The sequence below is a fragment of the Tursiops truncatus genome, chromosome 9, assembly GCF_011762595.2.
Source record: "Tursiops truncatus isolate mTurTru1 chromosome 9, mTurTru1.mat.Y, whole genome shotgun sequence".
Lineage (NCBI taxonomy): Eukaryota > Metazoa > Chordata > Mammalia > Artiodactyla > Delphinidae > Tursiops > Tursiops truncatus.
Genome location: NC_047042.1, coordinates 6,731,442 through 6,758,144, shown reverse-complemented (window position 1 = coordinate 6,758,144; position 26,703 = coordinate 6,731,442). Strand labels below are relative to the sequence as shown.

Here is a 26,703-nt window from a genome sequence, read left to right as displayed (position 1 = left end):
GTACCACTTCATGGGTAGAGCAAGTATCTTGTAATAATAAAATATTCCTAATTCCTTCCTCCTACCTCTTATATCTTGCTGTCATTCATTTTACTTATACATAACATGTACATATAAACATATATATATATGCATACATATAAACATATACTTAAGCATATGTAATTGAACACATTATTGCTTTTATTTTGAACACACATTTTGATCCGTTATATCATCTGAGAATAAGAAAAATAAAAGTTTTTATTTCGCCTTCACTTATTCATACTCTGAAGTTCTTCCCTTTTTTAACATAGATCCAAATATCTAACCAATACCATTTTCCTTCTCAGAAGGATTTGGCTTACCATTTCTTGAAAATCAAGTCTAATGGCAACAAATTCCCTTGATTTTTGTTTGAGAAAGCTTTTATTTCTCCTTCACTTTTAAGGATAATTTTGCAGGGTACAAAATTCTAGGATTTTTAATTTCTTTTTAAACTCTCAATACTTTAAGTATTTCACTCCATTCTTATCTTGCTTACACTGTTGCTGAACAGAAGTCTGGTGTAATTCTGATCCTTGCTTTTCTATAATAGGGCAGTTTTTTTGTGTTCTTTCAAGATTAAAAAAAATTTTTTATTATAATATAGGTGATTCACAACGTTGTGCTAGTTTCAGTTGTACAGCAAAGTGAATCAGTTATACACATATCCACTCTTTTTTAGATTCTTCTCCCATATAGGCCATTACAGAGTATTAAGTAGAGTTCCCTGTGCTACACAGTAGGTCCTTATTAGTTATCTGTTTTATACATAGTAGTGTGTATATGTCAACCCCAATCTCCCAATTTATCCCTCCCTCCCCCCTTTCCCCTCTGGTAACCATAAATTTGTTTTCTACATCTATGATTCTATTTGTTTTCTAAGTAAGTTCATTTGTACCCGTTCTTTTTAGATTCCGCATATAAGCAATAAGATATTTGTCTTTCTCTGTCTAAATTACTTCACTGAGTATGACAATCTCTAGGTCCATCCATGTTGCCGCAAAAGGCATTATTTCATTCTTTTTTATGGCTGATTAATATTCCATCATATATATGTACCACATCCTCTTCATCCATTCCTCTGTCAATGGACACTTAGGTTGCTTCCATGTCCTGTCTATTGTAAATAGTGCTGCAATGAACACTGGGGAGCATGTATCTCTCACAAGATTTTTTATCTTTGGTTTTATGAAGTTTGGATACTATATGCCTAGATGCAGGTTTTTTGGTTTTTTGTTGTTTTTGGCATTTATCCTCTTTGGTATTCTCTGAGCTTCCTGGACCTGTGGTTTAGTGTATACTAATTTGGAAAAATTCCTGGTCATTATTGCTTCAAATATTGTTTCTGATTCTTTGTTTCTTTTCCTTCTGGTATTACCATTTCACAAGTGTTGAACCTTTTGTCATTGTTCCCTAGTTCTTGGATACTGGTTTTGGGGGGGTTTTTTTCAGCTTTTTTTCAGTTTTAGAAGTTTCTACTGCCATATCCTCAAGCTCAGTGATTCTTTCCCTAGCTGTGTCTCATCTACTAAATGAGCCCATCAAAGGAATTCTTCGTTTGTTATAGCTTATTTGATTTCTAGCATTTATTTATGTTCAATTCCTTCTTAGGATTTACATCTCTCTGCTTACATCATCCATGGGTTCTTGCGTGTTGTCTACTTTTCTCATTAAATCCTTAGCATATCATCATAGTATTTAAAAATTCCTGGTTTGATAATTCCAACATTCCCGCCATATCTCATTCTGGTTCTGATGTTTGTTTGTTTAGTCTCCTCAAACCGGTTTGTTTTTGCCTTTCAGTATGTCTTGTAATTTTTTTATTGAAAGGTGGACATAATGTACTGGGTAAAAGAAACTGCAACAAGTAGTCCTCTAGTAATGGAGTGGTAAGGAGTGGGGCAGTGGAAGCGTTCTATGGTCCTATGACCAGGTCTCAGTGTTTTGATGAACATGTGCCCCTGGACCATGAACTCCACCAGTGCTTCTGTGTCTTCTTCCCCTTAGGTTGGACAGAATGGCTAGAGGGAGCTGGAGTTGGCTACTACCCTTCCTCCAGGTAGGTTAGTTTCTGATAAAACTCCAGGAGGCGAGGCTCTGGTAAAGCAGTTTCTCCTGAAGGCTGGCCTTGTTAAGAACAGAATGCTCTAGCATATTTCAGAATGGTTCCTTTTCCCCTCCCCCAACCAGAGGCATGAGAGGATTTTTCTCCAATATTCACATTGAGGACCTGGGATAACTCCAAAGTTAACCTCACAAAAGTGTGGGTGCCTCCCTATGATTGGGTCCTCCTAGAGTTTTTTTAACTCTCATATTTGCCCATACTGAGCTTCTAGCAATTAATCAATTACAGTTTTGGCTCCTGTGGAGATCTCTCCTTGTAGGTCTCTGCTCCAGTAAATTGTGATTTTCTGAATCTCCCTGTCTATTGCTATTTTTGGTGCAGCCGTTTGTCATGTAACCCCACTTCTCTGACGGATCTTAGAAAAGTTATTGATTTTTCAGTTAGTTCAGCTTTTAACTTTTTAGGACAAAGTGGTGACTTCTAAACTCCTTACACATCAGACCAGAAACTGGAAGTTTTTCTCCAGTTTGATTTTTTTCCTTTTATGGTATTGCTGTGTTTTCTGCGGTGCCAGTTCTTTCTTCAACTCCTTGCAATTTGGTCCTCATTTCTGAAGTGGTTTTGCCTTTTCCTTTAATTTCTTTTCTTAGTTCTGTCAATTCTTATTTCACATCACCTTTCTGTCTTCCCCTCTCTTCTCTGAGTTACTTTATTTCTGCATTGTGACTATATTGCATAATTAACTTACAAAATTAATGTTGAAAGTACTGCCCTTTTTCTCCATCTTGTAGTAGAATTTTCCTGGTGTGTTTTCTTCTGCTGACAAAATCTGATTTTCTTTTTCCTATGTAAATAATTGTAGATTTTTTTTTCTTAAATTCAAAACAGATAGATTTTTCGGGATCAACTATTAACAGGAAGAGGAAAATGGTTAGGGTAGTTGTAATCTGAAAGGCATCCTCTTCTTAGTAAGTGATGTACAGTTTAGTTAATAAATGATGACTTTTGGTAGCCAGATTTCCTTTGAGTCTCATATTCTTTCTTGTTTGAGGAGGGCCCCTATCATTGCTGTTTCTCTCCTTACCTACACCATTAGCCAGTGCCACCAGGAATGCAGCTTCTGCTTTGTAAGTTAATCCCCTTTTTTTCAGAATAGTGCTTTTATAGAAAGTCTAAAATAAAACCTGTTCCCTGTATACCCTAAACACCTTTTTTCTCTGCTTTGTCCAGCATTACTTGCCCACTTTGCACTTAGATACACCCTCAGGGTGTGTCTCACTCCTTCTGGGAATAACTACTCGTTAACTGGGAAAGTGGGGAATGGTGGGACAGATTTTGCCAGCCCTGGATCCTTTGTCTTTCCTCACCGGCTCTGCCACTGTGACTTTCCATAGTTATTCTGGATGCTATTTGTTTTTCACCCCTTATTATTTGTGTATATTCTCATTCTCACTTTTTGCTAAAGGGATAAATTTGGGGTGCTTCATTTATTCTTATATTGTACAGTTTAAGGAGAAAAGACAGGGAGGTAGGGGTGTAAGTGGATTCCACACAGCTACATGAACCCCAAAGTCCTAAATATTATTTGAAATCATTCAAACCAAATACTTCCATGATGACTCTCAGTGATTACAAAAAATGACAACAACCGGGGATTTTTAATAAACAGTGATTCTTAGAATCCTCCCCCCAGAGCTCCTGATGTAACTGTCCTGGGGTGGAGGCTGACAGTCTTTGTTGATTATAAAGCTCTCTGGGTAATTCCAATGCACAGCCAATTTGGGACCTAACAATCATGGAGTTAAAGCCCCTTTTCAACAAGAAGAAATGCTTTAAGTAAAAGACTTTATAGGGGGAAAACTGTGCTACTAATAACTGTTTTTTCTTTCAAGATAACCTTATTCTCTGTATTTTACTTCAAGTTAGCCAAAACTATTTACTTTTACATTTAGGGGACTTCCCTGGTGGTCTGGTGGCTAAGACTCTGCGCTCCCAATGCAGGGAGTCCGGGTTCGACCCCTGGTCAGGGAACTAGATCCCACATGCCACAACTAAGAGATCACATGCTGCAACTAAAGATCCCGCATGCTGCAACAAAGATCCCGCGTGCTGCAACTAAGACCCAACACAGCCAAATAAAAATATATTTTAAAAATTACATTTAGGATAAGTTTCTTTGGCTCTGTAAGAGAACTAGCTCCTTGTCTGTTTGGGTATAAAAGTTTGAAAAATTCAATTCTAATGTTACTATGTACTACTGTATTGATAACAGGCAAACAATAAATAAAGCATCGCATAAATGAGTACAAATATAAACACAAATAATAAAAAAGACAGGGCCATCAAGTTTGAGCGTGCACTGCAAAGACAAGTGCCAGCTCTTGGTGACTCCAACAGGTACACTTGTGCCCATACTGTTCACTGACTAAACTATAAAAACTTAGCAAGACAAGGCTATAACGATAGCAATGCTCATACTGCAGTCTAATCCCTCAGAACAAGGTCTGTCTCATTTCTTTTATATTCCCTAAATAGCTACGACAATATTATGGCTACATGGTAAAATAACAAAAAGAATGTAAAGATTAGTTAACGCAAATTCATTTTGAAATTAAGTTTTTTGATGTGAAATGTATTACTGGTTGCTTGTTTAATTATTATTATCAGAATCAAAATCAAAATCTTTATGTGTACAAATGATGTAAATGAGTACAAAAAGTAGGTTAAATTGTTCATACGTATCGGGCCAGAGAAATCACACAAATATATCTTGTTGCAAAGATCAAAGACCCAAAAGCAGACAAAAAAGCTGATCTTAACACATTTTCAAAAACAGCCATAAATTAGGTCAGATAATTAATGTTACAAAAATATGACATACAAACTCATATGCCATTCAAACTTCAGGCACAAAGAATTTCTCATCAATGAAGATAGCTCAAGACTTCTTTTAAAAGGTATAAACCTTTGACTTTTAAAAGAAGAAGAATTCAGATCCAAGGCTTACATATCATAATCCAAAAATAAAACATATCAATTACTTACATCCCAGAGGCTTACCTGTCCAACCAGTATACGCAGAGCAATCATGTGGATCTGCTGTCTTCAGCCCTTCTTCCATTTGCTGTAGAAGGTCTTTGATTTTGGTCTGGATCCGCCTTGTGAAATTATTAATAATCTGAGAACCAAAAGAAGACATAAAATTAAATTGCACAAGAACAGGACAATGTTGTAGTAACTAACAGCCTAAGTTGTAAAAACAGACAGAAATTATATTACCTGGCTCATTTCAATGTTTCATTGGTTGGAGGGAGTCTACCTTGGTTTTACAAGGTAAGTTTTAAAATGAGAGAATGCCCTATACGGACTCTAAGTCATAAGGAGAATTAGAATACCCTATATGGACTCTAAGTCATAAGTATTGTAGAATCACAAAAAATAAGTTGCAGAAATCAAAGGAAAAAACTAAAAAACAAAAAAAGAGGAAAGAGATGTATCTGACTACACAAACATTTTAATTTCTTTAAGTTAAAAAACATGAGATGGTTTAAAAGTCAATGACAAGGGGAAATATGTGCAATATAAAATATTATAAATAAAAGAAAACTATACAACAATATAGAAATACACTTAAAATTATCAATGTACCTTATAAGAAGAAAAAAATCAAATGACAGGCATATGCAAAAATGTTCAATCACTTAGCAATTAATGAAATGCAAGTAAGTACAAATACTGTGGTTTGCCTATCAGATTAACAAATAATAAAAAAATTTAAAAATGTTAACTCCCAAGGCTGCCAGGAGCTAAGATAACAGGTATTCTTATTCACTGCTGGTGATCTTTCTCAAGGGAAATTTACCAGTATTCTTAAACATGTAGTTGACAGTGTTGTCCAGATTTTTCTGCCTTTGATGATTTTTGAAGACTCCAGCTGTTACATCAATTGCTGAGGTGTATTAAAATCTCCAGTTGTGACTGTGAAATTGTCTGTTTCTCCCTTTAATTCTGTTTTTTTCTTTAGTGTACTTGTAGTTCTGTTATTTGGCATAGACAAATCTAGGAATGCTAGATCTTCCTGACAGATTTTATCATAAAGAAACATCCCTCTGTGGGACTGCAGGGAAAATATTTTCATGTTACTGGACAGTTAGGGTTTTCAGGCCAAATTTTACTGAAATTTGGGATTCTGGACTAAAAGCAACCTTAGGAACTAAGTTACAATAGTATACATTGTCAAAGCCCCGGGGAGGTTTTACTTAACCCCGGAGGGCTGTGTCTACATTTCAAAGGGGATGAGAAGCTACAGCAGGGAAACCCTTCCCAGTCATAGAACTGAAGACAAACGGGCCTGTCTTTTCACAGAGAGAGTTATTTATATTCCAAAGACTTTGATATTTCCAATGAAACTCTCTCAGAAAGGGAAGGAGAGACAGTTGTCTCCTTCCCTTGTATAAAAACACAGAAAACTTGTTTTTCTTCATTCTTTGCCTACAATACAGACTTTGTGTACGTAGGACATTTGACCTGGCTTTCACTGCGAAAGAGGTAAGACGTGAGACTGAGGGAACCACTCACTGGTTATTTTCTGTCTAGTAAATAAGAAGTCTCTGATCCAGAAACCTCTTGTGTACATTCAGGAAAAAATTAATAAGTACAAATACTGAAAACCTAAACCAGGGTAATATCAACATCATGGCAGTACATCACATCCCTTGTTTTTGTTTTCCCCTTTAACAACAAAAATTAGGCATCCATCCACCAACGGAAGTGCCTTCGCGTGAATTGTGGAATGCAGCACCATACACCAAGGGACCCACGGCAAAGCTAGCCCACTAGCGAACTAGGTAATAAGCAGAGAGACTTCAGTACCGGCTGTGAAACCTATAGGAGACTGAATCGGTTCCAGCCCCTCAGCTACAGTCTGGGAGTGCAGGCAGAACAGTGACTTAGGCAGTCGCCTTCGGATGAGATAGCCTTTGTGGAAGTCCAGATTTCCCGAGGAGAAGTACCAACACTCCATTGGAGGAAAAAGAAAAAAAGGAGTTTGGGTCCACTCAAGTGGGTAAGAGTAACAGCTTGTCTCTGCTGGCATCACCTAATGTTCAGGTATAGCATATGGCTAAATAGATGGCCCGTTATTTCTCCATCTGGGGAAAGGGAGAGCCACTGAGTGACTGCCTGGTTTCTAAATCTGTGCAGGACTCTGATGAAGAGACCTATTTCTCTCACTTCTCATAATGCATCCAGAGCATTACAGAGGGAGTCCAGGCCTGGGGAGAGGGAGCAAGTCAGATAGCAGCATATAAGATTCCCAGGGCATTAAAGGAATGTAGCTCCCGCTGGTCCATTTTGGACTCTACCAGGAACATGAAAAATCAAGAAGACATGATGTCACCAAAAGATCACAATAATCTTCCAGTGACCAAACGTAAAGACGTGAAAATCTAATATTTACACAAGGAAGAATTCAAAAATAGCTGTTTTAAGGAAACTCAACGAGCTATAAAACACAGAAAAACAATTCAATGAAATAAAAAAAACAGTATGTGACGAAAATGAGAAATTTAACAAAGAAACAGAAATCACTGAAAAATAAACAAATAGAATTGTGGAGCTTAAGAATTTAATGAATGAAATGAAAAATGCAATAGAGCGCATCAAAAGCAGGCAGATCAAAGAGAAGACAGAATCAACAATATAGACAGGAGCTTAGAAAGAACCCAGTCTGAAGAGAAAAAAGAAAAAAGAATAAAAAAGAGTGAAGAAAGCCTACATGATCTATGAGACATCCTGAGACATCCTGAAAAAACCAACAGCCAAGTCATTAGAGTTCCAGAAGGAAAAGTGAAGGAGAAAGGGGGCAGAAAACTTATTTAAAGAAATAATGGCTGAGAACTTTCCAAACCTGGGAAGAGATATGCACATCAAGTTCATGAAGTTAATAAACAGATTACCCAATTACTTCAACCCAAATTGTCCTTCTCCAAAACACACTGTAATAAACCTATCAAAAATCAAACACAAAAAGAGAAACCTAAAGACAGCAAGAGAAAAAGAAGACTGTAACCTACAAAGGAACCTCCAATGGGACATCAGTGAATTTCTCAGCAGAAATCTTACAGGCCAGGAGAACGTGGGATGATATACTCAAAGTGATGAAACAAAAAATAAAAAAATAAAAAATACTCCATTTGGGGACTCCATGTGGGGACTTCCCTGGCGGTCCAGTGGTTAAGACTCTGCGCTTCCACTGCAGGGGGCACGGGTTCGATCCTTGATCGCGGAACTAAGATCCTGCATGCCGTGCGGCGTGGCCAAAAATTTTAAAAAAACAGAAACAAAACCAAAAAACTCCCTGTGGCAAAGTTACCCTTCCAGAATGAAGGAGAAATAAAGACTTCCCCAGACAAAAGCTGAGGTAATTCATCATCACTAGATCTGTCTAACAAGGAATGCTGAAGGAAGTTCTTCAAGCTGAAATGAGAGGAGGCTAACTAGTAATGTGAAACATAAGAAATACACTGATCAAGATAAATATAAAATCAAATTCAGAACACTGCAATATGATGGTGTGTTAACACTTAACACTAGTATAAAGATTAGAACTAGAGTATCAAAAGTAACTACAGCTACTATAATTTGCTGATGAACATACAATATGGAAAGAGGCAAACTGTGACATAAAAAACCATAAAAGGTGGAAGAGTAAAAGGGTAGATGTTTCGTATGAGATTAAAATTAAGCTGTTATCAGAGTAAAATAGACTGTTATAGCTATAAAATGTTTTATGTATCTCATGAAAATCACAAAGCAAAAAATTTGAGTAGACTCCCAAAAGATAAAGACGAGGGAGTCAGAAGCATACAATGGTGGGAAATCACCAATTCACAAAGGAATCCAGCAAGATCAAAGAGGAACAAGAAAACTACAAAACAGCCAGAAAGCAATTAAAAAGATGGCACTAGTAAGTCCTTACATATCCATAATCACTCTAAATATAAGTAGATTGAACTTCTAATCAAAAGGCAAAAAGGACTGGATGAATAAAAACAAGAGCCAACTATATGCTGCCTACAAAAGACTCACTTCAGCTTTAAGAACACACATAGCTCAAAGTGAAAGGATGGAAAAAGACATTCCACAAAGTGGAAAAGAAAGCAGGGGTAGTTGTATTTATACCAGACAAAATGACCTTAAGTAAAAAACAGTCACGTGAAACAAAGGTCATTATATAAAGATAAAGGGGTCAACTCCTCTGAAGAAGACATTAACAATCAGAAATACATATGCACTCAACACCAGAGCAACTAAATGTATTAAGCAAATAATACCAGAGCTAAAGGGAGAAACAGACAACAATACAACAATAACAGAGGACTTCGATACCACACTGTCAGCAATGGGTAGGTCATCCAGTCAGAAAACCACTAAGGAAACACTGGACTTGAACCATATGTTAGACCAAATGAACCCAATAGACATATATAAGACGTTCAATCCAACAACAGAATATACATTCTTCTCAAGTACACACAGAATATTCTTAAGGATAGATCATATGACAGGGCACAGAACAGGCCTTAACCAAATTCAGAAGACTCAAATCATACCAAGTATTTTTACTGACACTGGTGTAAAAATGGAAATCAACAACGAGGAAACTGGAAAATCCACATATATGAGGAAATTGAACAACATACTCCCGTACAACCAATGAGTCAAAGAAATCAAAAGGGAAATCAGACAATATCTTGAAACAAATGAAAATAGAAACACATTACCAAAACTATAGGATGCTGCAAAAGCAGTTCTAAGAGGGAAGTTTATAGTGATAAATACCTACAGTAAGGAAAAAGAAAGATCTTAAATAAATAAATAATCTAGCTTTATACCTCAAGGAACTAGAAAAAGAATAAACCAAGCTCAGTTAGCAGAAAAAAGGAAATAACAAAGATCACAGCAAAAATACATGAAATAGAAACTAGAGAAATAATAGAAAAGATTAACAAAACTAAGAGCTGTTTTTAATTAGTTAATTTATTTTTAATATTCATTTATTTATTTGGCTGCACCAGGTCTTAGTTGTGGCATGCAGGATCTTCATTGCAGCATGCAGGATCTTTAGTTGCGGTATGCAGGCTCTTTTAGTTGTGGCATGCAGGATCTAGTTCCCCAACCAGGAATTGAACCTGGGCCCCTGCATTGGGAGCATGGAGTCTTAACCACTGGGCCACCAGGGAAGTCCCTAAGAGCTGTTTCTTTAAAAGATTTTTTTAAAAAACTGACAAACCCTTTAGCTAAACTAAAAAAAAGAGAAGACTCAATAAATAAAAACAGAAACTAAAGAAGAGTTATTACAAGTGATACCACAGAAATACAGCTGACCCTTGAACAGCACGGGTCTGAAATGCACAGGTCCACTTATATGCAGATACTTTTCAGTAGTAAATACTACAGTGCTACATGGTCCATGGTTGGTTGAATTCAGGGATGTGAAGACTCGAGAATATGAAGGGCTGACTGTAAGTTATATGCAGATTAACCCATATGCGAACAAAACAGATAACCTAGAAAACATGGATAATTTGCTAGAAACATACAACTAACCAAGGCCAAATCAGAAATAGTGGTCCAGTGGTGGTCCAGTGGCTAAAACTCTGTGCTCCCAAGGCAGGGGGCCCAGGTTCGATCCCTGGTCAAGGAACTAGATCCCACATTCATGCTGCAACTAGGAGTTCACATGCTGCAACTAAAGGTCCCATGTGCCACAACTAAGACCCAGCTCAGCCAAATAAATAAATAAATATCTTTAAAAAGGAATAAATAGAAAGTATGAGTAAACTAATAATGTATAAGGAGAGTGAATCAATAATACAAAACCTCCCAAAAAAGAAAACCCCAGACAAGATGGTTTCACTGGTGAATTCTATGAAACATTTAAAGAATAATTAGCACCAACCTTTTTCAAACTTTTTCAAAAAATTGAATAGGGAACACTCCCAAGACCAGCATTACCCTGATACCAAAGCCAGATAAGGACACTATGTGAAACAAAAACTACACACCAATATCCCTGATGAACATGGATGCAAAAATTCTCAACGCGACATTAGCAAAATGAATTCAAAAATACACTAAAAGGATCTTACACCATGATCAAGTGGGAGTTTTCCCTGGGATACAAAGATGGTTCAATATATGCAAATCAATAAGTGTGACACATCACATTAATAGAACAAGAGATAAAAATCATATGATCCCCTCAATAGATGCAGAAAAAGCATTTGACAAAATACAACATCCTTTCACGATAAAACTCTCAGCAAATTGGGAACAGAAGGAGAACACCTTAACATAACAAAGGCCATATACTTACTATATGGTTACAGCTAACTTCATACTCAATGGTGAAAGGTTGAAAGCTTCTCCCCTACGATCAGGACCAAGACAAGGGTGCCACTCTAAGCACTCTTGTTCAACACAGTACTGGAAATCCTGGCTAGAGCAATCAGGCAAGATAAAGAAATAAAAGGCATCCAAATCGGAAAGGAAAAAGTAAAACCGTTTATGTTTACCGATATGATCTTATATACAGAAAACCCTAAAGACTCAACCAAAAAACTGATAGAACTAACCAATAAATTCAGTAAAGTTGCAGGATATAAAATCAATATATAGAAATCAGTTGTTTCTATACACTAACAACAAACTATCCAGAAAAAGAAATAAAACAGCCTCATCACAATAGCATCAAAAACAACAAAATACTTAGGAATACATTTTACCAAAGAGGTGAAAGAGCTGTACTCTGAAAACTGTAAGACTCCGATGAAAGAAAGTGAAGAGATAAACAAATAGAAAGATATCCTGTTTTCATGGATCAGAAAAATTAACATGTACTGCTGTTATGTGTCAAAGAGGACAGATGTCTGATTCTCCATCCAACTGTTTAATAACTTTTTGACTCCAAGTTAGTAATGTAAGCCTCCTGTGTCTTGACCTTTGGTTTCCACCATTAATCAAAGAGATACAGAATAGTTTTCATGAGAAGGAAAAAAACTAGAGTACTACCACTTCATTACCTGGTGTGGCAGAACCCATAAGGTAGTAGTACCTAGCCCACACTTATTGCAGGACACCCTCCTTCCTTATGAGAATCCTGATTAGATTCACAGCAGCAATGCATCCAACCCCAGAAGAGCTACTTGCTTTCCCAGACTGCCTTATGACCAGGGGCAGCCATATGACACAGTTCTAACCCGTGAGATGTAAGTGCAAGTCTTCTAAGGGCTCTTGGAAGGTTCTCATTTTTCTTGATAAAAGAGAAAGATACAGCTGGTACTCCCTTCTTTTAACTCCCTTCGTCCTACTGTAAAATTGGACAAGAAATCTGGGACTAGAGCAGCCATCTTATACTATAGCACAAAAAAATGAGAGAAAGACCAACATAACTGCAGAAATCCTGAAATGAATCAACACCAAGAGTTGCCTACTTCTAGACTTCCTGTTATACAGGAAAAATAATCTAAGATACTTCCAAGTTGGGTCTTCTGTTTATTGTAGCTGAATGCAGGCCTAACACATTCATGTACAGTTTTAGCTCTGGCATGATAACTTTATTCCAAAGCATATGCTTTATTCCTCATAAATGATACTGGAGTATAGTTCTAAGGCTTACGATTACTCACTCTAATTCCTTTTAATACTTGACAAAATTCCATTGTGAAAATAATTTCTCTGCCTTTGCTTTAAGGTATCTTTTCTAGTTCCTAATTTTCTAACTCTCTGTCATCAAAGAGATTTCTAATTTGTTGATGTTGGAACCAAAGTCTCAAGAACAAAGAAAAAAATTTATTATGCTGTAATTCTATTTGGAGAAATTTTAACTGGTTAATCTCATTTAATAATGGTATTATTATAAAGATAATTAATAATTACTGAGCACTTTACCATATGCCTAGCACTAAGTGCTCTATGTGACATTTCAATTCATCTTCACATTACTGAATGATTCTGTTTTTTAGGTGAGAAACCTGAGGCCAGCCCAAGGTCCCATGAGACAACAAGAGACTGAGCTTTTGGGGCTGTAGCTAGACTGTCTAATTCGAAAGTTCCTGGGCCTCCCTATGCTGAGCCCTTGTTGTGAAAATCTTTGCTTGATTCTCTATTTACAGTTTACCTTTAAATTTTTGAAAGGCTTACTACAGCTTTCACTCAATCACACCATATGAATACAATACACATCTTCCACAAAGCACAGAAACAGAACGAGTAGCTAAAGAATTTGGGAGGTTTTTCTCTGACTCAAAGATTAATTTTTAGTAATTGCACTGCAATTAGAAAGAAAATATTCTTTTCCTACATACTAGGCAATTTTCCCAAACAAGGATGCCCCAAAGTGCTATAAAGCAAAACGATGTTGGTATTTCTAATACTTACATGTTTTTCTGTATTTTTTTAAATGAAAGCTGTGTTTGAGGAAATACAACCCTAAAATACAAAAATACAGAAATCATAAAAGAGATTGATCATTAACTTTAAAATTCATGATCTTAACTTCAAATAGAGAGTGGAAACTCTCAAAATAGGTGTTTAACATGCACAAATAAATAACTCCTAAAGCAAAAGGTAATGCTTGGAACAGGTATTTGTGAACCAAACTTCTGAGTTTGAATAATGCACCAGGAGAGCTTGTGAATCAAATCATTTATTATACTCCTCACATAGGTGGGCACTTGTGACACTCTATCTAATTCAATCCTGATAACCCTATAACAACATTATCATCCCCGTGTTATAGACAAAGAAATTAAAGCTAACAATGACTTGTCTACATTTTTAAAGATAATAAAAATAGCTTTTTAACCCACATTTTGTGTATGTGTGATACACAGATTATACACTCCAGAATATGTGCAAATACATAGATACCAGTAATGACAAGTATATGTATACACAGGCACATATATACACATCAGCAAGTAATTCTTTCATAGGAAAGGTTTTAACAAATCTTTTTAATCCAGGGCACAGGTTGAGGAAAGTACATTTTGTAATCTCAGATCTCCCAGGGGAAGATGCTCTGTGACAGTTTACACATATGAAGTAGGTGGGCTTGGTTTTCTAACACTTTATTTTCAAACAAAAATGCATAAGCAAAAGTACCCCAATCATTACCTCAAAGTGAATTACTAAAGGAGAAAAGGGGGAAAAAGTTGTATGTTTTGACAGTAAAGAATTAGATGGTGGGGCTTCCCAGGTGGCGCAGTGGTTGAGAGTCCGCCTGCTGATGCAGGGGACATGGGTTCGTGCCCTGGTCTGGGAAGATCCCACATGCCGCGGAGCGGCTGGGCCCGTGAGCCATGGCCGCTGAGCCTGAGCATCTGGAGCCTGTGCTCCGCAACGCGAGAGGCCACAGCAGTGAGAGGCCCGCGTACGGCAAAAAAAAAAAAAAAGAAAAAAAAGAATTAGATGGTGGGGGAACATCTACCCTCACTAGCAGTATTTTCAATAAACAGAAGAAGGATCATTACCTATACTGAATGTGTGTCAAGGAAATGCTGTTTGATTAGATGTTTGAAAATAGTTCATTCTTTTAAAAATAGGTGTATATTTACATAATCAGGTCTGTTTCTGTTTTTCTTGTTTCAAACTCAGTAACGCTATTAATAGAAAATATTCTAGACTACATATCCTAAACACATACATCTGTCCAATTCTGATATACTTATTTTGTGTCATAAAAATTAATTGATAATCTGCTGTGTATACTCTGTAGGGGATATATATATCATAACCACAAAAGAAGTTTGGAATTGCCATAAAGAACCAAGGACAGCTGCTTAGTAATGGTATATTAATAAACTGATTATAAGGGCTCAAAGCATACACAATTATAGTTATAAGGTTAATAGGACTTTGTGGTCAAATTATATTTATTTTTGGAAAGCTCTCGGTGAAAAACTAGGTTTCATTTTTGATTAAACAATTGTTGCACGGTATTAGCTAAAATCTAGGGAACAGAAACATTTTCCGAAAAGGAAACTCAGTTTGTTATATTCAATTCTATTCAAGTAGAATTGGCTCAAACCTATTCTGGCCCTAGCAGACTCCTAGGTGGCTACCCTACAGAATATAGGCCTCACCTGGGACACCCATGAAGTATATTACACAGTCTTATATTAGGTTAGAAGATTGTCTAGAGGACCTAGGTCATGACTCATATAACATTCTAGATACAGAAGAGATTTTAAAGATAAAATGATGTTATTAAATAATATATAAAAATGATTCTAATAAAAAAAAGTTTTTTATTTCAGTACACTTATTCACTCAACATTCTAAGTATCTATTCTGTCCTAGCTCAGTATCAAGTGTGGAGATAGTTTTTAAAATAATAATAATAATTCAAGCATAGGTAAGAAAAAATTCCTGTCTCTAAGAGTCAAGTGGGGAAGAGAAACAAAAATGAATCAGTCAGCCCTCACTAACCACGGAGTAAACCTTCAGAGCTCCTGTTTGGGGGTTCAAGCATACGCAGGCAAATCTGAAGATCCATGTCATGATATACAACAATTTTCAATTTTGCTGAGGCCCCAATAAAAAGAGCACGAGTTGACAGAACTGTGGGCAGAGAGTTTAGCTGACTTTCCAACATCCAATAATCCTTTTTCACCTTCCCCACCATCAGCAAGCGTGTTAGTGTCCCCACTGCAGAGATGTGAGTGAGGAAAGTATGGTACGGAATTTAGAAATCTGAGAACATACGCACATGAATACTGCATGTTTGCCTATATTTTCCTCAGAAGGAAAAGGCACAAGAATAAGCATTTCTCTAAGAAGGAAAAAGTAAAGGATATGCAATATTTTTTTATAATCCACTAAAGATATAAACCTTTAAGCAATTTTTCATTATCACATTGTATGCTATAGTGACAAAAAACAGGATACATAATAATGCTAATATAGCTATCATTAACTGAACTCTTAAACTACTTACCTATATATTAGTAATTATGTGTAACAAGGTACTAATTGTATCAGTATTAGGCACCCTTTTGAGTGCTCCAAATGTATTAACTTAAACACCATAACAACCTAATGAGGAATGGGTTGTTCTACAACTATATTATTATCAACTTTCAACCAATATATTATATTAAGAACTTCAATTACCTTTTCAACTTAACCGTTTACTACAAGCTGATGAGATAAATGCTATTATCCTATGTTAATGGGCATTGTTCTAAGTGTTTAAATGCATTAATTAAATAGTCATAATCTGTTAGGAAGGTACTATCATTGCCCACATTACTTGCCCAAAGGCTATAGCTAATAAGTGGCAGAAAAGTAGGAGTCAAACCCAGGTCTATCCAAGTTCTCACCTGCTCTATACTCCACGTTATTCCCAACAGATGGGAAATGCTGATTTGCAATATTTTTGTAGTCTCCCCTACATAATCTTCCCCTTATGCTTTTATGTCAATATCTTTCCATATCAGGAACTGAAAACTGGCTGGAGGTTAAAATTAAAAGAAAATTCAACAAGCTCTATGTAGAGCAGTGCTCCTCCAATATAATGGGCATATGGACTGTCTGACCTGGGAATTTGGTTAAATGCAGGTTCTGGTTCTTTAGGTGTAGGGTGGAAGCCGCATCTTCTAACAAGCATTCAGGAAAGGCTGATGTTTTGGGTCCACAAATCTCACTTTGAGGAGAAAGGCTGTAGAGTATATTCCCTCCCTCACCCCCATTTTAGCTCATCTGAACGAAAGAAAAATTATTGGGTCGGCCAAAAAGTGCGTTTGGGTTTTTCCGTAAGATGTTACCAAAAAACCCAAACAAACTTTTTGGCCGACCCCATGTATTTTCTGGGCAACTGAAAAGTGCTATTTCCTTATGCTTCCATGATATAGTATGACATTCAACAAATTTTGAAGTGAAAAGCAAAAATACAGAAAATTAAGTGAAAAAGTATAAAATGAAGAATTTCCAACAACTCAAGATAATGTCAAGTTATAGATTCCAAGTAAAAATTCTCTTTATCTTCATTTTTGTATGGAAAAAGTTTTAAAATCCTTAGGACCCATCAAGTCCTTTAGAACTGGCTCCAATCTACCTTTTCAGCCCCGTTACCACCCAATGTTCTCCCTCCTCTGCAGTCAGATTCTACTCCCTGCCTTTCCCTTCACGCAGCGCTCCCCCTTAGCCTGGCAAAGCCCCACTGTTGGATTCATTAGCAGAAGCCACTGGACCGAGGTGGCTCCAAAGCCCTGGCAGTGTAGTGAGCAAACCAAAACCTGAGCCCGTAGATGCCTCAAGGTTATGAAATCAAAACACCAAGGACAACCAAGCACAGACAGCTAGGCTTTAAGCTACAGCCAATCAAGAATGTCCTTGCTTTGCTTCCACACTTCTTCTACAGAGCTGACCCTTAAAGAAGACAGGTTTGTTGAACTGCCTGGGTCCACCGCATGGGGATTTTTTTCAACAGTGAATACTACAGTACCACACAATCCCTAGTTGGTTGAATCCACGGATAAGGAACCACAGATATGGAAGAAATTCAGTACAGAGGAACGACCTATGCAGAATTAAGTTATGGGGACATTCGACTGTCCGGAGGATCAGTGCCCCAACCCCCTCACTGTTCCCCTGGCTCGTCGGAAAAATGCTCCTAAACCATTTCCAGTTTGGCGCTGCCTGATTCAAATCCATTTGTGCTCACTAAGCTCTTAACACTTGTAATATGCCTCAGTTTATCTTTTGACAGTTTCGCTGTCAGAAGAGGACATTGAAGGAGACCCTTGACAGCCCCCAGGAGGTCCCCTCATTAAAACAGGCCAAGTTCAATGAGATGACTTATTTTGCAAACAAATTAGCCTTACTTTGATTATCTTTAAAAGAAATGAGGGTGACTGTAGAGAAAAAAAATTATGTTTCAGTAGAAAATTGTAACACAACCATGTGCATATCAGATTTTAGTCCTGTTCATTGTCTTTGAGGTTTGCTATATACCTGTAAACTGGACTGGATCCTGAATTCTTCTAGCTTCTTCAAATATCTGGCTATGACTCTCCAAACTATCTATAATATTTCCAGTTTTCTCCCACCTTTCTGATCTGGAATCACTAAGAACAAAGACTGCCCTTGAACTTCCTTGAAAGGCCCCTCCTCAAACCCAGATGGAAGACAAATTTCAGGACCCTGAACCTTAGATCCACATCCCTCAACTAAAAAGGGCTCCTCCGGACTCTTGGAACTGCACACCAGGTGAAGATCTGAAGTGAAATTGACCAGGGAGGTTCCTCCCCAGAAGCAGATGGCATCTCCCAAGATCCCAGAACAAGATCTTCATCTCCAATATAAAAACCTTCATTCCTTTTGCCTCTTCACTACTTGCTTTTTCTCTCTGCTAATGCACAAGAAGATAATGCTCCTTAGCTCTGGCAACTATCACTGAATCTACTGCCAAGGCCACAGCTGCACAACAAGAGTCACTGGGCTTTCTTGCTAAGGTGGTTCTAGATAATAGAATTGCTTAGATCACTTACTGGCTAAACAAGGAGTGTGCACCAAAGCAAATACTTCCTGCTGTACCTGGATCAACCCCTCTGATATTTTAGCAAATGTAAGAAATTAGCAAATAAGCTACTTGGCTGAAACAGGATGATATCCCTTCAGGTATATTCTTTGATTTATTTGATACCAACTGGTTTGGTTCATGGGGGCCCTGGCTTAGGATTAGCCTTCAGTCTCTGTGTTATCGTCCTCATAGTCGCCATCAGTCTCCCTGGTGGGCTACATTCTCTCAACCATCTTAAACGCATGTTCACAGCCATCAGCAGTACATCAGGTGGTCTCACTGCTCTTGGAGAAACAGAAACAAGTGAACAAAGAGATGAACAGCAAAAACAATTCTTCCATGGACCTGACACCACAACCTGTGAGTTTCACAATGAGACAAGGGCAACTTAATTCTGATGGTGACCCAGAGTGGCGCTTATACACCATTCGAGATCAATCTCTCACGTATGACAGCGTGACCAAAAGGGGTATTGTTAGATTAATTAAACAAGGAGACCATTGGGCTGAGGTGGCTCTACTGCCTTGGCAGCCTCTGTAAGCAAACCAAAACCTAAGCCTGTAAATGCCTCAAGGTTACAAAAGCAAAACCTAAGGACAACCAATCACAACGAGCCAACTGGGCTTTAAGCTGTAGCAACTGGATTCCTGACCCTCAGAAACTATGTGAGATAATAAATGTTTATTAACTTATTAAGTTTGGGGATCATCTCTCACATAGCAATAGATGGATAGTACAGTGGCTTCTCCCTTGAGTGCCCTCTTAGCCCCAGGAATGGGGCTGCTCCTCGTATCGGCTATTCCTCTATCCTTTAGAGTTCTCTTTACTTCTTATGAGGCAACCGCTCGTTACTCCAATCTCTTTATGCTTAGGAATAATTCTTCATATGAAACCTTCCCTACCAAATCACTGTGTGGTTTCTGTCTCCTGAGTGTATCCTTGACGATACAGCAGATAAACCTGGCGCTGCTGATCGGAGAAGCACTCTGAGAAACACTGGTGTACATCAACCATGATTCAGCTCCTGAAGTTCACGGCCACAACGAAATCAAGCAAAAAGAAGGGAAGAAAAGGCTATTAGAGAAGTAGCTAACAGTGCTGACTTTAGATACCTTCCAAATTTAAAAAACAAAAACAAAAAAAGCTGCTATTACACTGGTTCACTGCTTTTCATAGTATCTGGACCGATGTCGTCAAAATGTTACAAAAGCCTACTTACAGAAACATAATTCAGTGAAGTAGACTTGATCTGGTTTTAGAACTGGAGGTGAATTTTACTGATCGATTACACCACAACACATACACAGCTAACCTAAACGGGATCAAATAAGTGACTTAAAGAATACTTGGCAATAAAGTTACTGTGTTGGTAGATTTTACGTAATCTTTTCTCACTAACAGCACACACCATCATGATAAAATTATTCCTCAATGCCTAATTTACAAATTACACTCTGTATTAATTTCCTAGGGTGCCGAAACAAATTGAGTGGCTTAAAACAACAGAAGTTTATAGTCTCACAGTTCTCGAGGCCATCAGTCCAAAATCAAGGGTTGGCAGGGCCATGTCCCCTCTGAGACTCCGGGCAGAATCCTTCCTTGCCTCTTCTAGTTCCTGGTGTTTGCTAGCAACCTCTGACATTCCTTGGCTTACAAATGCATCACTCTAATCTCTGCCTCCATCATTCCATGGCCATTTTCTCTCTCCCTGTGTGTCTCTGCCTCTCTTCTAAGGACACTAGTTTATATTGGATTAAGAGCCTACCTTACTCCAGCATGACCTTACTTTAATTACATCTAACATAACCTTATTCCCAAGAGTCACATTCTGACATTCCACAGGTCAGGACTTCATCTTTTGGGGAGACACAATTCAACTCATAACACCCTCATTGTCATGAAACTTCATGTCTATCAAAACAAATGCATAGTTTGACAACTTCTATTTTAATTACATTCTTAATATTCTAAGAATTAAAGACGTAATAATCCCAATCTATCAATACAGAAGGCAGGGGAACTTAATTCATGTTCATTTTATTTTACGACTTCCCTAAATCTAAGCATTCTCTTACCTTAAGTGGGGTCTGGCTGCTTGCTGCTCTAAAACCAATACTCTAGAGGCAAGGCTGGTGGAAATGAAAGTTTGCTTTATTTTGGAGGCTGGCAAACCAAGGGAGGGGGGAGGGGGTACTCGTGTCCAAAGGCTGACACCCCCCGCCCCCAAGGATGACCAGTGGGTAAGAGCTTTTAAAGGCGAGTTTCTGGGGTGTGTAAGTGGAAGCGGGGGCTACGTGCAGAACAGCACAGGCAGCTCTGACAGGCATCCTGAAATTGGTCATGTGGTGGTCTGACCAACATCATCTTGTTTTAAGAACACTTAGTTTTTGGTTCCAGGGTCGGTTTGCTCCGATTTCTTTGAGGCCAGTTCTCAGAATTGTGGCAGGTGATGTCATGGCTACAGTCTGGTCATCATGTAGTTCACTTCTTCCACCTGGTGGGGCTTTCCATCTCTACAAAACAGCTCAAAGGACACGGCCCAGAATACTATCTACAGCCCCTGAGGAGGAACTAAAGGTCCTTCACTTTGCTTCATGACTAAACTACTATTATTTTGTCCTGTTTGATTGCTTTCCTTTGCTTCTGCATTTTCTCACTTCTCTAATTCAACTTATTCTTTGCCTGCAGTTTTTCTACAGACGAAAGGTGGGCTGAGGACATGGGCGGGGGGCCGCGGTGCGGACCACAGGGTCCTGCTCCATTTCATATCCACCTTTCAAAATCAGAAATTCCTCTCTCCCTTCAATGTGCTCTCATTTTCATGTTCAAGAACATGAAAAAACTCTTCCCCTTTCCTTTAGCATATAACAACGACCACCGGCATGGGTCCCCCACCCTGACTTATTTTAATTGTTTAATTGCATGGAGATATCACAAGCCCCATTAGTTATTTGTGGCTTAATTTTCTTTTACATAAGCCCGTTTGGTGTGTAGTTGACGTCAACATTATGTTTACTGGATATAAAGGTTAGAAAGAAAAACATGTAATTTCAGAACCAGTGTTTATCTCCTTCTCTGAGGTAGAAAATGAAACTCAACTGTTCTCACCTCTTTACTGTTCTCAGGGAGACTCAAATAGTGGTTCCTTTCACTTATCTTTAAACTGCAGTAGCCTCCTTACTCTAAGGATAATATTGAGACAGCAACTGATAATATGTATGAGTGACAGATTTTTCAAATGTTTGCCAGAGACTTATTTTTACTACAAAGGATTTAAACACCAAGTCACAAACAAAACAGAAATATATGTGAAAACAGAAGAAATCCAGAGAAAAAAATCAGTGCTGACATATGAATTCTAAACCACGAGCACTGACTTTTCCAGGGGAAGAATGAGGATGCATTTATTGGGGGCTTTACCAGGTACCACGTAAGGCAGTTTGACAGACCGCTTGATATACTTTAATTCAATCACTAACATCCCTGTAAGTTAGGAATTGTTCTCCAGATTTGAATTACATACAAGAAAAGCGAGTTTAGAGAAGTCACTTGCCTAAGATTCCATGTTCAGACCAATAATAGCTCTTTCAAAATTGCCTTCATTGGGGCGAACTAATGCCTTTTCAAACACAAAATACATGGGGAGCCAGGGAGGTAAAGTGGGAGTTGGAACAGAGATCAGTGGAAACACAGGAACCTAACCAGTGAACGCGCGGCTTTACCAAAACGAGAACAGCTGTGCCGATATTCACGTATTCCTTTCCGTCCACCTTCCCCCTACCGAGTTAGCTTGTTCACACGTATTCCATTTCCGACTCCTGGGCGCACATAGCAGACCCATTACAGTGACACTACTGTGTAGAAACAAGGCCTTTTGGTTGCTGTTCCCAAGCCCTACATTCCAAGAGCAGGGGACCGGAGGCCAGGGCTGACGATAACCTCGGCCCCAGGGATAGTGCCAACAGGCGGTCAGCGGGTACGTTTTACAGCTCTGGGGGCGGGCCCTCGATGGTAAACACATCTGCACCTCAACAGACCCCGAAGACCTGGCCCGCACTTCCGAAAGCCCCGAAAAAGCGTATTTCAAAGGCACGAGGGGCCAGGAGGCGCCTACCAGGAGGAAAGCGGCTAACAACGCAGAGCTCCACAGCCTTCCAGGGCCACATCGCCCGGGAAGGACCGCAGCTCGAAGCCCGCGCGCTGGGAGCTCGCCGGCCCCGGACCGCCCAGCGGCGGAACCCAGGGCCTTGACCCAGGAGCAGCGCGCGGCGCGGGTGGGTGACTTCCGCGCGGCGAGGGGGCAGCGGGTGGACGCTACCACCGCCGGCGCTCCCCTCCCCCAACGCCTGGCGCGGCCCGAATCCGGCCGCCGGTCGCCGACTCACCTTCCCATCGCTGTGGAAGGGGAGGCCCAGCTCGTCGGGAGTGAGCTGGGAGCGAGCACGTGGCGGCTCCTCGGCCGGCACAGCGGCGGCGGCCTCGTAGTCCGGGAAGGGGTTGGGGAACGCCCGCTCTTCCATATCCGCGTCCCCGCCCAACTGCAACTTAAGCCTCCGGGACATGGTCTCGCCCATGTCGGCCGCGCGCCCTGCCCTCCGCGGGGCCGCGCGGTACGGCGAGCGAGCGGGGACAAGCCTCCTCCGAGGCGCTCGGGCCCGGCCGCGGACGGGTCTCAGGCAAGCCCTAAGGAAGGCGGCGGGCGCCCCGCCCCGGCCCGGCTCTAGACGTGCCCTCGGGGAGGCTGCGGCGGTTCGCAGTCACCGGGGCGCCGCGGTAGCGGGGTCCCCTCCGAGGAGTAGGCTCCGGCCAGCGGCGCCGCAAGGGCAGCGTCTCCGGGGAGGGCGCTGTCCCTCCCAGTCATCCCGCCGTCGGGGGGGAGGGGGGTCTGGAGGAGGAGCCACCGCCTTTTTTTTTTTTTCCTTTTAGGTTTTAAGTCCCTTTGTTTTGAATAAACGGGTATCTTTGGTAGCAGCATGTAATGTGAAAGCATCCTGAATCACCTAAATATTTCATTGACCGCCCCCCCCCAGGCTCGTCCAATATTAGTTTAATTGCCCAGGAGCATAACATGGATAATAATAAAAGGACACAAGCAAGTACATCTGCATTTATGTAATCACAACATAGTTAGCAGCCTTTATTGGTTCTCTTTGTTCTTCTTGTTTCTTTAATTATTTGAAACTAAATAGATATAATGATTTCTCCTCCTTGAGGGAAATATATTATTCCTTTTTTTTTTTCCCATTTAATCGTTGAATGCCAGATGGTACTAGGTGATGACAAAAGATAGTTTCTACCCTCGGGATTCCAAGTTAGTGGGTGAGAAAAGTAAGCATAGCTTAGCATGATGTGGGTACTTTTCTGAAACCAAGCAAGGTATACATTAATATATCAAAAAGTGACGTGATAGAGGAAAACAGTACCAAGCACTGGAAAGGCTCCATCCTCCTGCCTCTGTGGCCTGGCTTCCCACTCCTGTCTGTCCTGTTGTCTCCCCCAACTGTACAAGGATGCACATATGAAACAGCCCCTACCTATAGGATGACCATGGGAAATTCCACTGTTGGAAAAAATCATTATAAAGGGGTTAGCATAAATATATATCCTTAGAGGAAACAGAACTGATATAACGGGATGCCTTGAGGGGCCCGCTCTACTCTTCTGCTTCATTCGTTTGTACCGGGGTCCATCGTTCTCCCACCCTCAGTCAAGGACATTTTCTAACTGCTCCTGAATTCTGATACTTTTACCATATAGGAAATTCAGTCCCCTTGTTAGGTAGTTAGTCAGACATTAGCAGCAAGGAGGTGACAGTGGCGAGAAAGACAAGGAAAAATCGAGTCAAACACCCAGCCTTCTGGGGACTCTCCCCTGACCCCCCCAGAACGGGCGAAACTATGGTCGTGTGGTGAGCAACTTATCCTGATAAAGAGAGGCACAGTGATACGAGGGGGACTTCCCTGGGCTGCGCATGCCCAGACCACACAGGCATATAACCTATAGTGAACCCGAACTCATTATACCATAATTATAATAAAATCTACAGGTGGTTTTGCCCCCCGCCCCCCAGTGGGCGTTTCTTAGCGATTCAAGGGTGAGAGCATGCACAGCAGTAAACTTGTTCAATAGCTCGGGACTGTCAATCAAATAATGATCCCCTGTCGCTCACCCCCGCCTCCCTGCAAAATGCTCCTTAAAAGCGCTCTTAAATAAATAAATAAATTTTAAAAATTAAAAAAAAAAAAGCACTCTTAAGCCGGTACAGGAATGCTGCTTTCAATTCGCAGAAACAGCTCTCTCCCTCCCTCCCTCCCTCCCTCCCTCCCTCCCTCCCTCCCTCCCTCCTCTCTCTCTCTCTCTCTCTCTCTCTCTCTCTCTCTCTCTCTCTCTCTCTACCTCTCTCTCTCTCTCTCTCTCTCTCTCTCTCTCTCTCTCTCTCTCTCTCTCTACCTTTGCTTCGATGAACTTTGCTTTGGGCTTCCTTCACTTCTGTGAAACAGCCCGCTCTCTCTCTCTTTCTCTCTCTCCCTCTCTGAGAGTGTACCTATGCTTAAATAAACTTTGCTTTGTGCTTAAGCTTAACGTCATAGTTTGCAATTCTTTGTTTACTATTGTGAACTGAGATTGCTGCTCCAGGCCTCCTCGGTTGAAGCTACTTTGTTACAACGCAAGTCCACACGGTGACACCCTAACCACTGAGGCTGACCTGTCTTAGGAGCCATCCTTCTCCCACCTCACGGACTTTACTACACAGAATAACCCACAGCAGACGTTTCCCAAAGCCTGCGTTATGTAGACCCTAACACCGCAGGTAGGTGCAGCAGAAGCCTCCACTGCTGGCTTTATGTTAAGCCTGGTGACCTTTGATCTCTCTCTACCCCTGTTGACTGAAAAAAAAAAGCACAACCTAAAAGTTGAGAATTATGTTTTATTCGGTGGCCTTACCGGGGGCTATAGCCTGGGATGGCAGCCCCTCAGATAGCTCTGAGGAACTGTTCCAAAGAGGTAACCTAGGAGCTAGCATATATAGGAGTTTGCTGAAAAAAACAAAACAAAACAAACCCTGTTGTTGAATATGAAAAGATTACTGCTAATCACACACACACACACACAAACCCCAGACATCGCAGATTAATGATTTTAGGCTCATTGACAGTATTCCATTGGTTGGCATCTTAACTGTCTGGGGCCAGTATCCTGCTTTTCTCCATCCTGAATCCCCTCAGCGTGCACCATTGGGAACAGCCGCACTGGCTGAGGGCTTGATGGTCAGACCATTCCTCGTTTACTGAAATGGCAGGGCAACATTGCGTCCACAACCTGGTGCCAGGTAAAGGCAGGTTTTCTCATTCTTCTTAAAATCTTGGGCATAACCATGGACAACTGTTGGCAAGTACACAAACTTGTCCTAAGGACAACCGGTATGTTCAAAGACCGAAATAGCTAAACCCAGTTTAAGGAATTGGCAAGTTTTCCTAAACGCCGTCCGATCTGCAGGTTCCTGTCCTCAGTGGAGATTTCACTTACTGATTACACTATTTTTCAAGAAGTGACTGTCTCCTTTCCTCACCTTCTTGTCTCCAAGAAGCATCTTAATGCAGGAGGTATGGGGATCCGTTCTCCCTTTCAAACCTCAGGACCATCCTCCTCTGGTGTACACTCTTTAGTAGTACAAAGACTCGGCCAGTGCCTTGAATTACAACATTTTAATTATTTTAGGCCAAACCAAATTCTTAGACAGGGAGGGCATCCTCCCCAACCCTTCTATGTAAGTGAGATGGACAGTACAAGGATTAGCTAAATGCCCATCCAAAACAAATCCCAGGAGTGGTAAGGACAATTTGCAATTGACCTGTGCTTTCTCTCAAAGGAATCTAACTGGGAGAGGGGCGCCTCTGTGTTCCCTGGCTGAAACCTAGGGCACCACTCAAGGTTGGGAACTCTGAAAGGGCCCAGGGAGTGAGACTTCTCCCTGTCACGGCAGGTTTTCCTGAGGGAGTGCAGAGGGCTGCATGGCTGAGAAACT

The 26,703-nt window shown here is 40.1% G+C and overlaps 1 protein-coding gene across 7 annotated transcripts in view; it reads right to left on the bottom strand.

Annotated features, from left to right (window-relative positions):
- The window catches only part of LANCL2 (LanC like glutathione S-transferase 2), an 82,426-nt gene extending 58,969 nt beyond the window's left edge, over window positions 1-23,457 (bottom strand). For 4 of the 7 annotated variants that reach the window (XR_012333823.1, XR_012333824.1, XR_004528042.2 and 1 more), the window contains exons 1-2: window positions 23,063-23,453; window positions 5,150-5,267 (exon numbers count right to left, since the gene is read on the bottom strand). Coding sequence is in view for 3 of the 7 variants with exons in the window: in XM_033862785.2 (XP_033718676.1) it covers window positions 5,150-5,267; window positions 23,063-23,251 (307 nt within the window). In the remaining 4 variants the exon portion in view is untranslated. Of the gene's footprint in view, window positions 1-5,149; window positions 5,268-23,062 lie in introns of all 7 variants that reach the window. The other 3 variants (XM_033862785.2, XM_019939387.3, XM_004310826.4) reach the window with 3 other exon arrangements.
- Window positions 23,458-26,703: the final 3,246 nt, after the last annotated feature.